The 15,925-nt window shown below is 45.6% G+C and overlaps 1 protein-coding gene across 1 annotated transcript; it reads right to left on the bottom strand.

Moving 5' to 3' along the window:
• Window positions 1-1,001: 1,001 nt before the first annotated feature.
• Window positions 1,002-10,764, bottom strand: LOC128707656 (influenza virus NS1A-binding protein homolog A-like). Its single transcript, XM_053802614.1, has 8 exons — window positions 10,725-10,764; window positions 4,285-4,403; window positions 4,123-4,206; window positions 3,901-4,041; window positions 3,016-3,354; window positions 2,658-2,946; window positions 1,812-2,574; window positions 1,002-1,728 (listed from the first exon to the last, which is right to left on the bottom strand). The coding sequence occupies exons 1-8, from the start codon at window positions 10,762-10,764 to the stop codon at window positions 1,050-1,052; spliced, it is 2,454 nt and encodes an 817-aa protein (XP_053658589.1). The 3' UTR covers window positions 1,002-1,049.
• Window positions 10,765-15,925: the final 5,161 nt, after the last annotated feature.

A 15,925-nucleotide genomic window follows, 5' to 3' on the forward strand; every position in this document is an offset into this window, starting at 1 on the left:
AGCGCTTCCAAGAGCAATGCAATTCGATGAATTTTCATAAACACACCAGGAATGAGCATTTAGGGGGATGTGCAGAGCGCTCGTATATGTATGTTCAAAGTGCTTCTAATGAGTTTGACCGCGAGGGCTATACCAACCACATACACTCAAATAGCGCATGATCGGGTCCCTCACAGTGTGGTCGATGTGGCCTCATGATCTATTGAAAATCTCAAACTTCAACCGAGGCCAAGAATGTTGTCGGAACTGAGAATGTGGTGCCATACGCGGTGCATAGAAAAACGTGTACGGTTAACGACCGTCTTTTAATAATTTGTAAAAAGGATCGCATGTTTCACGTTGTGCCCTGCATCGTTTATAAGACGGGATGGGTGAGAAGGCAAGGTAGGCAAACTCAATCACCTTTGTATTATTACCATTAAGATAGATGCTTACATTTAAGCCAAGATCATTACTGCTTTGCTATAAAAACAAATTTACAGCTCACACACGTAAAACAGGATGTAATAATGAATGTTCGTGCTCCCAGCCAACAAGTTGCTTTTTTAATCGTGTTTCCTCTTCTTATAATTTAATGAATATGCTGTTCAATTACTTCCCGCAGAAACATCAGCACTGCTTTTTTTTTAAAGAAGTCCGTACTCACTTATTTCGCTTATTATCTAGAACATTTTACATATAGTTTGCAATAATTCTCACTGTGCTGCCTATCGCCTAGTTCAGCCCTTTGCAACGTTTTAAAAATTAGCGCTGTTTGCTTACTTTACGCACACGTGTGTCTGTCTGACCTTAATCGGGCCTTCGGTGTAATAGTTTTCGAAATAGATATTCTGTGATCAGGGGTCTGTAAAAAACATCTTCCCATTCGCTCATTAGAAAAAATAACCAGTACGAAAGACGTTTATAGATTTTGCAAACAATTAGGCTGGAATTCTGTATAGACAGGCTGCACAAGATTAATCTACCTCATCACCGTTGTTACAGTCAATTAGGTCAGCGTTACTTGTGTCAATCGAAACCGCACTCAAATCGGTGGCTGCCAGCGTCGGTTAGCTGGAATGATTGCCGGCGGTCGCTATCTCCGTACACTTGTTAGCCGCCAGTTGCTGCAGCAGACTAATACTGTTCTCCTGGGCTGTCTTGGTCGCGGTATTGCTCTTGCTCAGGTCCCCGTTGTCATGGTCGTCCTGCTCATCATCTAGCAGTGCCGTTTTGGCGCTATTCTGCACCGAGGTGAACAGAATATCTTGTTTTGCACCTGCCGTTGCCTTTGGCGAATGCTGCTGTCGGTTGTATTCGTTATTTAGCGCAGTGTGTATCGGTTTGAAGGTGCTCTCATTAGCACCTCCGTTACCGCTCAGGTGATCCGGTGACGAGGATGTCGACGATGAGGACCTCACGTTCTGCAAAGCTGCTCGCAGCGAGTTCTCGAGCAGCGAATCAATGTTGGCGCTCGTTTGTGGCACGAAGGTGGTCCATTCGTTTGTAGCTGCGTCGAGATATTCAACCGTGCTGAGGAACGTCTTACCGGAGAACCCACCGATTGCGTACAACCGATTCTGAACCACCGCGACAGACACGTTAGAACGAGGGGAAGTTAGGTTGGGTCCGGCGACCCAACATTTGCTCTCTTCGTCGTAGCACTCGGTCGTATTGAGCGAATGTGTACCATCACTACCACCAACGGCGTACAGTTTGCCATTGTACTCGGCCAATCCACAACCACGTCTAAAAAGAAAAAAAGAGACAAGGGAATTTAGAAATATCACCAGAACATGATTGGGACAACCAAATGGTCCACAATGTCATACCTAGCCGTTGAAAGCGAAGGTCCCAGCGTCCATTGATTTGCTTCCACATCGTACATCTCCACCGAACCGAGGCAATTCCAAGCATCACTTCCACCGACCACCCACAGCTTGCCACCGTATGCCGTAACGCCAGCCTGATACCGTCCCGTATGCAACGGGGCAACCGAGAACCAGCGATTTTCGTCCGGTTTCAGCACATCGCACTGCTTGATACCGCTCTGTCCGTTCCAGCCACCGATGCAATAGATTTTACCATTCAACGCACACACGCCTGCATTGCTCCGAGCGAGAGGTAGTTTACACATCTTCTTCCACTTTCGTTCCGCCTTCGAAAGATACTCGACCGAATCAAGCTCCGTCGTTCCGTTACAACCGCCGACTGCGTACACCGTGCCATCGATAACCGCGATCTGTACGCGTCCACGTGCCTCGCCCATGTTCGACTGCTGTGTCCAGCAGTTCGTTTCCGGACAGTAGGATTCTACCGACCGTAGACATTCGGCCCGATCGTATCCACCGCAAACGAGCAGCTTTCCCTCGAGCTCGGCTACACCGAGACCACATTTCGGCCCGGACATGGTTGCTACCTCGCAAAACAGTTCCGGCTGTTGGCACTCGTCCAGATCTTCATCCCGGCTCACACTGGTACTCATCACATCCGGCGTATTGATTGGTGACGGTGTCGTGGGAATATTCAACCGTAGCTGAATGGAAAGTCGGGCCAGGTTGCCATTTAGCGTAACAAGCGCAACGTATGAGTGGTCTGTGGGGAAGCATATTTAAAAATAAATTGTTGCTGCTCTTGAATTACCTTCCAACTGAAGCGAAAGGTTAGTCCAAACTTACCGGAAAGCTTACTGCAGCCAACCAAACTCCAATCCATTTCGGTCGCGGCCGCATCTGTAGCCTCGCTGCGATCACCGATGTCACGACTGTACAGTATCATCCGTGGCCGGCCTGGAGTTTTCAGCGCTTTGCGATGTTTCTTATTGCTTGGACACTTTAGCACTAGCCGCTTGTAATCCTGTACCAAATCGCTCTCCGATTCCTGTCCCGGTGGCAGATCGGCACAATCCTGCAGCGAGTTGTCCAGCGCCAAGTACAGCATATGGGAGCGTTCCAGCAGAGATGACACCTGTAGCGAGAGCATTGATGTTCGCAATGAATTTTGCACCAACTAACACACATCCAGCATGGTACATACCGATATTTCATCCTCCATCATTTGCCGACGAATCCAATCGATAACAAGCCGACCGAGGGAACATTCCGCCACCAGCGACATCTCCTGGCGCGTTTGGTACAGCACCTCGATCAGGACGCAGGGCAGCTGTAGGAAGCCAGCCGTTTCCGACACGAGATGAAAGTTTTTCGAGATGTACGCATCCACTTCCTGCACGAAGCGCTGGTTACGCTCTATGCCCGGCAGCGAACGGGTCTCGATGCAGATGTCCGGCTCCAGCTCGCTCACAAGATGACGGGCGCACTCCTTCACCACACTATCGATCTTCAGCTGCCAGGCAGCGAGATAGACATCGCGGATCTAGAAAATGTTTTGTGCGTAACAGTGCCTGTGTCTTTTCACGAGTTCTCCCTTCCGAGCGGTATCGTGCCACACGCGGCGAGTCGGTTGTGTGCGTGTATGTTTCTGAGGGTCCGCCGGGAGGAGGCGGTAAAATGAAGGGGTTGGGAAGAGTGTGCCGTTGTTTCCGTTTGCCGTGCCTCCGAACAAACAAAAAAAAACCCTCGACCGGAGAAGCCGGGCATCGGGCCAAGTGGAGCAATGGCGAGATGGAAAACGTAGTAGACACTGTTGTTGGCAAATACTTTCGCTTGTCACTGTTCCTGTTCCGCGGTATAGCAGTTGGGAACAGTCACAACAGCAATATCTGCCAACTACGGTCACTAGTCGCTGTGATGCACGGTCTGTAAGCTATGAGATGCATAGCCACACGAACAACACGCACGTGGGTGTTCTTCTGCTCTTTTTTCCGTACAACTGTGTAAGGATTCTTTTTCCTAACTAGCCGCTCGCGAACGGAAACAATTTGCTGGCTTGTCTTAGATGCGAACGCATACTAGCACTCACCATCTCATCGGGCACTTCCAATGATCCGGTGTAGGCATACTCGACCAGATACATCAGACCGTGCTTGGTGATCTGTCCGTTCAGCCGAAAGCAGGGCAGCTTGGCGTCACTGGCAGCGGTTGGTCCACCGTTCAGTGTACCCTGAAATAAGCCAGATGAGCAAGCACAAAATAATACATATACATTGTGTACACTAAATCTTCATGATCGTGTGATGTTTACCGCATCCGTGCTGAACAGTTCCATCAGCTGTGGCGACACACAAGCCAGCACATTCCGATGCGCATGAATTTCCGTGTTTTCCACCTGCAAAATGTCGAGTGAAATAAAGATTTGATTAATCATTTCTTGTTTAAGTCTTATATGCAATTGCATCATGCTTACCAGCAAAACCACGTCACAGAACAGACGATTTTTGCGCATCGTGCTAAGACTCTGCAAAAAGTTCGACTTCATGTTATCGTCGGTGAACTTCAGATAACCGCAGCTTTCCATGGCATCGTCTGGAAAAATATTAGTTTACAAAAATAGATAGTTTAATAGAAGGATTATTAAGACAGTTTTATTATCATTTTATTATTATTTGCAAAAGATACATCGTTCCCTAACGATTACGAAATATCTCCTAGAGTGTATATCAGTTCTTTATCTTTACAGGATAATCCTGGCTATCTGCGGGTTGTCTTGTCCTTTAAGGCCATAGTCTATGTAAAAATAAACATCAAACAAACACGCCATTTAGCAGGAAGACAACCTGGGTTCCTCACTCATGTGCTCTTTATCGTTTAAGATTTGTTATCATTGCGGATAATTTAGCACACGTCGGCGGGATGTTATCAGACAACAGCAAGAAGAAAAACATCCTCCCCATAAGTCCTACGTAGGCGAAATGATAAACGTTTATCTGCTGTGAGTAAGACCGCACACCTCCACACATAACCGCGCTCCCACAATGCGCACGCGGCGAACAGGTCGTTGATTTATGCGAATCACGCGATTCACGATGCGCACACATTTGCGAAGAACGGTTCGTCGGGAAATCCGTTGCATTCGCGAATATCTGTGTTTGTATGTGGGGTGCCATTCGTTGGGCAACGTGTAAATGCACGATTGTACACCGATGAGGATGACGCACCCACCGCCCCATTTGTCACATTTATTATATGGGCGGGCACTTAAAGTAAAATGTCTGTTCCTCCAGATTGGCGCGCACGTGGCTAAGCTCAGTGGAAGCACGTGTACTTTCAATTCCCAGTCCCAATCCCAGTGCAGTGCTTAGAGCATGCCCCACAGGAAAAGTGTTCATAATTTTAAAGGTTTTGCTGCAATAAATGCCCAGTGCGCAAAAAAAAAAACATGCCACGAAACTGCACCGCGTTCCGTGCAAAAACAATAAGCGACAAAAATGGTCGCAAATAATCTATTGTCACGCGAAGGGAACAGGGGGTTGGTGCCGGTTGTCACACGGTATTGACAGTTGACCTCGAAATTCTACGCGCTTTATGAACATCGACCATTCGCGTAGCAACCCCGAAATACTGGATCGTCCCACAGCGCGAACGCGGTTGAAGATGGGCACGGGTTAAGCTAACGTCAGCAAAACACAATACACGCGCACCACATGATTTTGAGCGCGTAAACAGCAGGGAAAAAAGCTGGTGATGGTGAGGGTGTAATGTGGGTGGAAAGGTAAGAAGATTCCAAGGTAAAACACACCCCGCGGAATGGTTGAGGAGTTCGGCATAGTTCCGGGCAAATGTTTGTTTACAACACATGACTCGCGTACCAGCAGCAGCAAACCGAACACGGGCGAAAGATGAAGCGACTGGGGGAGGGGGGCGGGGGCGAGCGGGTGTACAAAGAACTGGGCAACATAAACAGTGGTATCCAAGAGACCCAGGTTGTTGTTCGAAACTGTTGATGCATAAACCGGCTATGAGCAACATTTTGTATCAAACCGAACTCCGGTACTCAGTACCAAGGGATAAGGGATGTTTGTCCGTAAACCTCAAAGATCGTTTGATCGACATTGGGCTTTAAGTTCATTATTTGTAGATAAACGACACGGTAGTTGCTTACTAAACCACCTTCTGCAACGCGAGTTGCAATGGCCCTGAACGGAAGTTTATTTTGGTCGGCAAAACCTTGATTAGATAACTTCTACCGTCTTCCTCTTCCTCTTCCTCTCCCTCTCCCTCTCCCTCTCTCTAGTTGCCTAAGGTGATTTATACGTAAGGGAGTCTTTTTAGCAGAAGATCAAGATACCCACAGGGTATGGGGTGTTGGTGGTGTCATGTATTGATAAAAAAAAAACCCGGCAAAACTTTTGCTTATTTTGCAACGCGCTGCTGCAGCTACATTGAATGCCTATCGATTAAACAGTGTAAAACTGGATGAAACACAGGCACCGGATATGTATCACGGGGAGAGGGAGCAAGTTTGCGAATCTTAACGAGGCGTGGCGTCTACTTTTTTGCGCGTCAAACAATTTCCCTTAACCGAAGGCACAAGAGCGCCGAACGTTCATACGACGATTATACCGATTGCAGTTTAATGTTTTGTACCAACGATCGCGTGACAACTGTGCATTTTTACTTTAAAATTGATTTTTAAGTCGCTTTGACAATGAAAGGAGAACATTTCTCATAACCATTAATACTCCGGAGTAACATGCGGAGTCGACTCCGGATTATTCCGGAGCCAACTTCGGATTAATCCGGAGTAAATTTCGGCATATTACGGAGTTCCTGAACTAACTCCTTATTATTCCTGGAGTTGAATCTGGGTCCCATCACTAGTGTACAGCACGATCAGATGCATAATTAAAGATTAATTATTGATTGAATAGAAAGCAAAACCACCTAAAGCCTAAGCCTGTCCACTCGAAAAGTTATTGAAACAATGAGTAATCGAGTAGTGGGCGTAGTGATTTTAGCTTCGGAGTATCCTTATCACAAGGTATTTCCAATTTGAGGCAATTAAAGATACCTTACAAGCTGATATTTAGTGACAAAATGGCTATCATGCCTGATTAATTGAAAGCAGCCTGTGCACAGCAAGACTGTTTGTGGTTGATAATGGCGAACAGATACCGAACAATCAGGAAGCTATTCTCGCCCCGTCACAGTAATTGAAGACTTCTCGTCGAAAACGAAACAAACGCCCCGATACAATAAGCGAGATAGGCGCATTTATTACCGCCCCATAGTGTGGTTATTACCATCACGCGAAGGAAGGAAAAAAACCACCGACTCACTTGCAACTGAAACAGTCACAAGAAAGTCACGTTCCCGGTACGTTGCTGGTCATCACTGTTAGGGGCAGGTGGGGGGTGTAGAACTCGAACCACTGTGGAAGAAGCTCAATAAGTGGAGCGCAATTTGACAGTGAATCGCCTATTTAGCGCGTGACCACCGACAAACCGCGTGCCGATTGTCGTCTGTGTGTGTGTGTGTGTGAAGGGGGAGGCAATAAATGAAGGTGATACTACCCTACATCATTAGGTGCTTATCAAAATTGTAAAAAAAAAAACGATCGCAAAGATACCTCCCAGCGATGACGACCATATTTAGCGCGATCGCAATTTAGAATATTAGATGCGAGCGCAAAGGCAGTGCTGCTGCTCCATAAATGGGTCATCTGCGCCGGCAATCTCATTGAACAACTTCCGCATTGGTACGGCACAACAAGCGAACCGTGTGATGACTGTTACTTTCACTTCGTTGGATTGTGCGAATGCACATTATAAATGCTAAAATTAACTCCCGACCAGCAGGACACATCGCGTGCTACTATTTCCCGCGATCCTGGGCCAATGACCAGCGCAGCACATTCTTCAAATCTCGCTGCGTTAATTACGACACATGCACCCAACTGGCAGCGTGAGACTGTCGAATGCAATTTGGGGAGTTTTTTTGTTGTTGCTGTTCTTACTGGCCCGACGTGTGTCTTTTTTTTTTTTTGGCACACGTGTTGACGCACGGTCATCGACCTGCCGGCACTACTCGAATGTAGCGCAAGAATATGCATTACCCCACCAACTGCTGGCGGTAAGTAGCAGTGCCAAACTGCATCAATTGAGCCGGAAAAACCATTTGTTTCAAATGTTTGTGTGTTTTGTCCGTCACAGAACATGGCCGGGGGGTTTACTCGGTGGTTCAAAGTCTAGCCGGTGTTTCCCAGACGATGCATGAGTGCGGAATGGTTTCATGGTTTCGTTCGTTCTTATTTTGTATGTACAGAGAGTGAATCAGATGTCACTAGCGATGGTCTGCCAGATGAGATTTTCTTTTTTGCGCACCATTTGGGAAGCTGGAGCATTGCCAAAATTTATAATATGTGCGGAAAGGTTGGCGTTTGTTGCCCGGTATCTATAAAAAGACCTATAACGGAATTACCTACATCTTTTAATTGCCTACGAGAAATTATAAAAATACGGCAGGTTGTCCGTAATTGCGACAGAGGAGATATAAATTTAAAAAAAGGGGGATAAAAAAGATTTTTGGAGATTTTTTTTTTGATAGGATAATTTTGATGTGAAGTAAGATATTTAAATTGAAGGAATGTTATATAATACAAAAATAAATTTTAAAATAAAAATATTTAAATTATATTAGACATTTTAGTGTTGTTCTCCTGAGCTTACTGTACCCACCGCTGTTTCGTCGAAAAGCATCCGAAACTAAGGGAATTAAAAATATTTACTTTTGACGAGTTCGCGGAAGTTTGAAGTTGAAAAAGCAATTTTGGACTTAAAATTCGTCAGTATCTCCATAAGCAGAAAAGTAATAGTACTGCAGGTTTCTATTGGGAAATTCGAGGATTTCTGAAAAAGGATGAGTATGTCTTATTGACTATTAACTTCGCTATTTTTCAATTACCACTGCTTTTATTGCACTGCTATTATTGAATTGTTGTTGTTATGAATTAGTCACCTATTTCTAACATTTTAATATTTCAGGAAAATGCACTAAAAATGTTCAATTTCCCCAGACACGTCTATTTCTCTTCAATGGATCGAAATGGAAGAATAGTTGATCATGAATTCCATTCTCATTAGAACCGAATCTGTCGTTAAGCTATATATTAATCGTCCAGGAAATGCTATTCACTGGACAAAAGACATCAAAAATTTCAATAATCCCTGAAATATTTCCTTTCTTAAACAAACAAAATCATTCACAGCATAAACACAATTACAAAATATAATAAATAATAAAAAAATGATATACGGTTCTCTTATATCGGTGTGGAAAAAAGGAAAATATATTGTGCGAAATATTCATTCACTCCCAACATGTATCCTTCTCACATGTGCGAAAGTTACCGCAATGAAATCGCCATGGTGTTAGACGATTGTTTGCATACGACTGGTAAGACGTTCATAATAAACTAAAAATAAAAGCCAATACGTTAATTATAAACAATTCGCTTCATTGGCACGTGGCTGCTGTTCGGTTAAATAAGCCACCGTTCATTGCCCGACGCCGTGCACACCCGCGGGACGAAAGATGCAGATCTGGGTGAACGGTCAAGCTGGGAAATTCCAAGCATGTGTGCCAATGTTTTGAACACAGACTTGTTGTTGGTTGTCTCTTTTATTTTGCAATCACTTTCACACCAATCATCTTTCACCACTATTAACCACAAACGGTTTCCTTGCCACCAAGGTGGCCAGCTATTACAGGCTCGTAAAAAAAATAAAAGACAAATCCATTATAATGCAACCGGACAACAGTTCGTTGGGGCCGCGATGTAATCCGACCGGCAAGGCAATCATAAATATCTACAATTACCAGTCACCTTCCCCGTGGACACTTGCAGCGACTAGGAGGAGAGCCCATAAGGCGAAGGAGAAGGCCGAGTTCCCCGGATGGGAATGCGTCTCGCGTAGTGACCGAAGGGCGCGTTAGGGGATAATGAAATAATAACACCTCGAAAGAATTGGAGCGCACACACGTGGATGAACATTTGCAAGCGGTTTGATAATGCGAGATGCATACCTTTCGTTTTTCCTAACGCGCAACATGGCGTTGGGTGACACTAATTCTTAGGAGAAGTGTATTGTGATAAATGTACTCAAAGTGATACCATCAACTATGTGCTATAGATCCGCCACATACTCACTCAAATTAACAACGGAAATGCGCTTCATTGGGCAGTTTCAGGTGTTTGTTACTGAGCAACCCATTAGACACCATAAATCACCGCCTCATATTAACCCGAAGTGATTTTATGTGTTTGTGTGGACCAGTACCACCGAACTGCCGAGCTCATTACATGTCCAGACTTACTTAAATACGTCGACTTTAGGCCCGAGATGCGAACATTTCGATATTTGTTTACAAATACAAAACCGAACATCGGCCGAAAGGTTTCCGCACTGACCGGTGCATCTCGCTACCGCGGCACACCAAACCCGGGGTATGTGAGATCATTCGGTCCGTTTTGAATATTATTTTGCGCGCGTTGAAAACATTCCAGAAAGTAAGAGCATCCCACCAACTACCATTCGCAAAGGGGGGAGTATCCGATCCTGACGTCAATAGGGAGAATCGGCGCAATGAACGGTGAGTTCCAGTGGGGAGCGGAAAAATGTATATCGTCCCGTAATGCAATTAGGACTAATTGTTCGTCCTTCGTCGCAAAAGTATCAAGGGGGCGAGTGGCCGTAATATTGGATGCCCTTCAAGACTGTTCATAACACATCTCACACACGTCACACGCCAAAGCTAAAACAATTCGATCAAAACCAAGGTTTACGGTTGCCGTCATAACGTCTCTCCCAATACTCCCAATGCAGCATCAATAGTTCAGTTACTTACCACTATCGTACGAAAATTTTATCGTATTTTTTCTGGTCATTTTGAATCGCCCAAATCGGTAACTCTTCAAATTGCAAAGCATATGAACGCGAAACGGCCGTTGGATGGTGTTGGTTTTAATTGCCTGCCTTTCCGAGGTCACGTTCTCTGCGCACTTCAGTCAATTTCACTGAGAAGCGCGTTGGTCGCGTGGACAAGGACGGAAGTAAACACACTGATATCACACCCGCAAAAAGGTTTTGGTTAGCGGTTGCAACCCGCTTTTAGCTATCACAGATCGCAGATAAGGCACGGCCTTTTTTCCCACATATGTGCACCGTACACATTTCCACAGCATCCAGCATCCGGAGTTCAGCAACGCCGTTCCATCGCGAATGGGGATGAACAGGGTGATTATCTTGGTGACCAAATAGTTTACAAACTACTGGAACGCGCACTGGAATTTGTCACCCACCCGGTCAGACCGCGTGATGTCGACGTCTAATGTTCTGCTTTTAACGTGCTTCGGTACACCGTCTAGAAGCACGGGTGCATTAGCGAATTCGACCGAAAAGGTACATCCTTCCGAGCAGTGGTCCACTTGCTCCATGTGCACGTCAATTGCGTAAACTCTTTGCCTCTTTTTGTCTTGGTACAGTTGTACAGGCTTGCCTATATTTGACACAGTTTCGCGACAAATACACAGTTGTCTGACATTCTAGTTGAGCAGAGGGCACAGAGGGCCTCAGTAAACTTAACGCAACAATTTTCACGTAGCGCACAACTTCACCAGAGCTGCCGGTAGAACCGCATAGCGCCGGCTGTAACGACGTATTCCCTGTGGTACTACACTTTAAAAATTTCCCAAAGGACGTCCGAAAGGTGAAGCCTACAAGTTGCCTTACTGCGGCGGTATCGCTACTAGTGTCACACAAGACCTGGATCTATGTGCGGCAAGTACTACCAATCGACTGACAAACACTTGCCTGCTGGTTCAGGTTTCGATCGGGGGAGGCCTTCTTCTGACGCTGACGCAGCGGGAAACCTGTCCATCGACCGTGCAGCAGTCAAGGGTTGGGGAGAGACACCGGGAGACGCACTGCCGGCTATCTTGCAAAAAAAACAGAAAAAAGAAACACGACCACCTTCTGGCTGTTGCATGTATTTACTACACAATTTGGAAGGCACGCTTCTCGCCTCCATCGATAGCGCGCGTGTAGCCCGGCCGGTGGTTGTGGTATTGGTGGTAGTCCATGACACGCCACTGTCCGTGTGTGTTGTTTATCATCCTTTCGGTATATCGACACCCATACACAGGCTGTTGCGCGTGAACGATGTCGATTTGTCGGTTGCAAATGGCGTAGTAGTGCTGAGAGACGACTACGTAGTACGCAGCTGCCACAGTAGTAGTAGCCTCCGTATCATCCGATCGATTATGGATCGGGAGAGCGGGACCGATTATGGCTACTGCTGATAATGCATACCAGCGGCATTGGCCCACCCCAAGTATACAAACTTGCCTTTAGTACTTGAGCGAGGTCAAGAACACGCGAACGCCAGCTGGACCCACAAATAGAATCAACAACGCACTACTCCTTCGCAGGTTCAGGAGACCGGTGGAAGCTAGGGAGAAAACCTGTCAACTTTTTGACCTCCGACGAAGTTTGAGGAGTTTTGCTGGCCGGTCGATCGAGTGCAAACGGTACAGTGGTATGATGAAAAACGATGCTGAATTGCAACCAGTCAGTCATCCATCATCATCACTGCAAGCTATAATCAATATCCGGCAAGAAGACGTCAGTCGATCAAAGCTTTCCTTTTATTTCAAACAACTAAGCTAACTAAGCAACGGTTTTATACCCCTGAACGGGACAAAATACGATCAGCAACGATGCATAAGACGCTGCACAGTGTAATAAGGAATCCGTAAACAACCGCATGGAGGTCAAGTGCTTTGTGGCTAACTTAATTAAAGCAAACAACAACAAAAAAAACGAAGTGTGGAGATCTTTTTTTTTTGTTGCTACTTCACGTGTGCACTGCACACAAACCAGCTTATGAGTCAGTGGTAGAAAATTCTGTACTAAATTACATCCATAAATTAACATTGCGCGTCGCACGCAGTTTGCATCACTTCCAGGTTTTGCCACGTTTAGGGAAAACATTCCGAACGACGGCACGAAAGTTGGCACCGGCCTCGCCGTGAATATATCAATCACGCATTGCGAATGCAAATTTACACTCCGATCCGAAAAATAAGCGAAATTTTATCACAGCGATAACATTGGGCAGATAGAGTGGTTAGCGTATCTCTATCAAAAACGCACCACGTGCAGCAGTTCGTGAAAAAGCAACGAACTCGCTCAGTGGCGTCAGAAAGAGCCGCAAATTCGCTTCACTTATCAAGGTGGCGATTAAAAGAGATCAAACTGCTTTTAGCGGGATATTTCTAGAAAAGAAAAACGATTAGTAATGTGTAAACGATGGCAATAAAAAGTGGAGATAAAAGCACACTAATTTCGTCAAATTTCTGCAATAGGTGATCAGACACACCAAGCGTTTCCCAACAGGAGTAAAAATAAACCCCCTAAAACTATCTCCACAGAATTTTCCAATGCCAGTGAGTGGTTTTAGACGAGCGAAAAGGTCTCCGTTAGAAAATTACGCACTAAACCCGTTCGTTTGTCGTAATTCTCGCTAGTTGAGCCGTTGTCGTTATTTCTTCACCAGTCATACAATTCAACACTTATGCTTGCCATTTCCACTTGCCACTTTCAACGGCCATTGCGTATCTCAGCCCGCTTATCCGTCAACATCAAGAGGACGTTTCCTTGCTGCTGTTTGCATACACTTCATGACGCAAATCACGCACCCATCACTGGCCTTTCCTCCTGCACGGGGCGGGTGTGAATTGTGGGTGGATTACGCGGATTAAGGGCCAGTGCAAGCAGGAAGTGCCGGTAGTGCAATCTCACCCAACGCTAGGAAAATAGTGACACAAACTTCAAAGCTTTCGGCATTGTATATTTGTTACATGCTTGATATAAATAATCCGGCACCGGTTACGCCAGACATGATTCGTTAGTACAACCATAATCCGCAATCTTTCACTTCATCGACATATCGCTGCAGCCTTCAAAAACTAACGGTGGAATAGAATTCGCTTCACCGGACACCAATGTCGTGCAATAAGCTCGGTTATTGCGTACTTTATCGGACAGGACACATGCACTCTTTGACATGAGGTAGTATGAAGAAGTTCATTACATTGTAATCAGTTCGGAAAAGCTTTGCGTTGACATAGGGAAGGACACAGTGCGGAAATCACACACAAATGACATGTTGTGAAATGGCAAAGTAGGTCAAACGGAATTGCCGCTTACGTGCAGAAAGTTATCTTTAAGATTAACCATTTCCTATGTCTAAGCGATTTATTGAAGGGGACAGTACATTCTGACTTTTTCGTAGATAACTATAAATGTGTGACAAATATAGGATCCATTTTCTATAAATCAATCCTAGATCCTGGCATACGCTGATACGACATAGACATTATTGGTTTATGGCTGTCCTACGTAGTGGATGCTTAATAAAGGATTGAGAAGGCGGCAGAAAACCTCGGGTTGGAGATTAACGAGGTTAAAACCTAGTTGCTAACAAAACCTAAGTTACGCTCAGGTGACGAACAAATAGGTAATCGTTCTTTAGCTGCGTTCGAGAGGAAGATACTCAGAAGGATTCTTGGTCGCGTATGTGTGGAAGGACAATGGAGGAGTCGCTACAATAACGAGCTTCACGAGCTGTTCGAGGAACTCACTGTCGTACGGTAGATTAGACTCGCCATGCTCCGGTGAGCTGGTCACGTCATGAGAATGACACCGGACGACCCAGCCCATAAAGTCCTTTTAAGTCGTTCGCATGGACAGAAGTGGCGTGGTAGGCCCAAATTGAGATGGAGTGATGTCGTTGATGCCAGAAAGGCTGGGATAATGGATTGACAGTGGTTTGTTAGAGGACTTATTCTGTCGGATTCTGGCTATAAAGTATGTTTTTTTTTCAACCTGGATCATTCAATATGATGACATGCGATATCAAACTGCTGTACATTCATCCCATAGCGTTGGACTCGGATACCATAGTTCGGACCATAGCGTCCGGATCGGAACTCGATCAATCCAGATTCAAGCATAAACCTAGAATCGTCGCATCCTTCAGGAACCGATGACCCTATCATGACGGGAGTTCGGGATCGAAATCCAAAACAAGAATCCGGATTCGGATGATTTTTCACGGTGAGAATATAGGTATTGTAGGCGATTCACTGTATTTATTACTTAAATGGAATTGTGCCCTACTAATCCAGATTCACTATTGCTCCGTCTACCTAAGGTCTAGATGCCGTTTGGAACATAAGCTTGCAATGATGAGTAATCGGCAAATCAGACACACTTGCACCTGGCGTTACGATGCGTCCAACCAATAATTGGATTGCGATCGAACGGAATCTCCTTGCCTGTTTCATAACGAGCACGGTCCGGACAACGTAAACGGCCCGAAGCCCCACATACTCGGCTGGGCATGGGAACAACCGCGTGGCGTTCGTCGAAAAATCACGTTGTCACCAACGCGGCTGTCATGGAGATTGAGTGAGAAATTGAACGGTTCATCACTTTTTGGCGCACAAACACACACGACGCTTGGAATGTGTCTCTGGGTTTAGAGTAAGCGCGTGGTACCCCTCACAAGACTGGGTGGTCCCATCGTTCACGTCAAGATGATCCGTTTTTTTGTGCTTGCGATAGCACGTGTGCGAGCTCTTTATTCTTCTAGCTCTCATTATACAGCTCTTAACGTTGGGGTGTTAAATTGTGCGCGTAATAGTTGTCGGTTGTCACCTGATTGTGGGCCGTCGTCGTTAAATCCGTCCCCTCGAAACGAGCGCACACACTGCCGCACTTAATTTGTTGAAATTTTATTCCTTTTCCCTTTTGCTTTTGCTTTCTTTTTTTTCTCAGAAATTCTTATCGGAATGATGAATGGACGAACAATTGGTAAAATGATCTGTGTGTGTGGAGACACCGATCGTTCGCCTTAGCAACTAAGATCGCGTGTAGATCTTGTACATTCCGGCTGAAATAGCAAACTCAGAATACGCGCTTGGTAACTGTGTCATATTGATAAAACTGATGACGCTCGTAGGTTGTGGCGGTATGGTCGGCATT

The sequence above is a fragment of the Anopheles marshallii genome, chromosome 2, assembly GCF_943734725.1.
Source record: "Anopheles marshallii chromosome 2, idAnoMarsDA_429_01, whole genome shotgun sequence".
Lineage (NCBI taxonomy): Eukaryota > Metazoa > Arthropoda > Insecta > Diptera > Culicidae > Anopheles > Anopheles marshallii.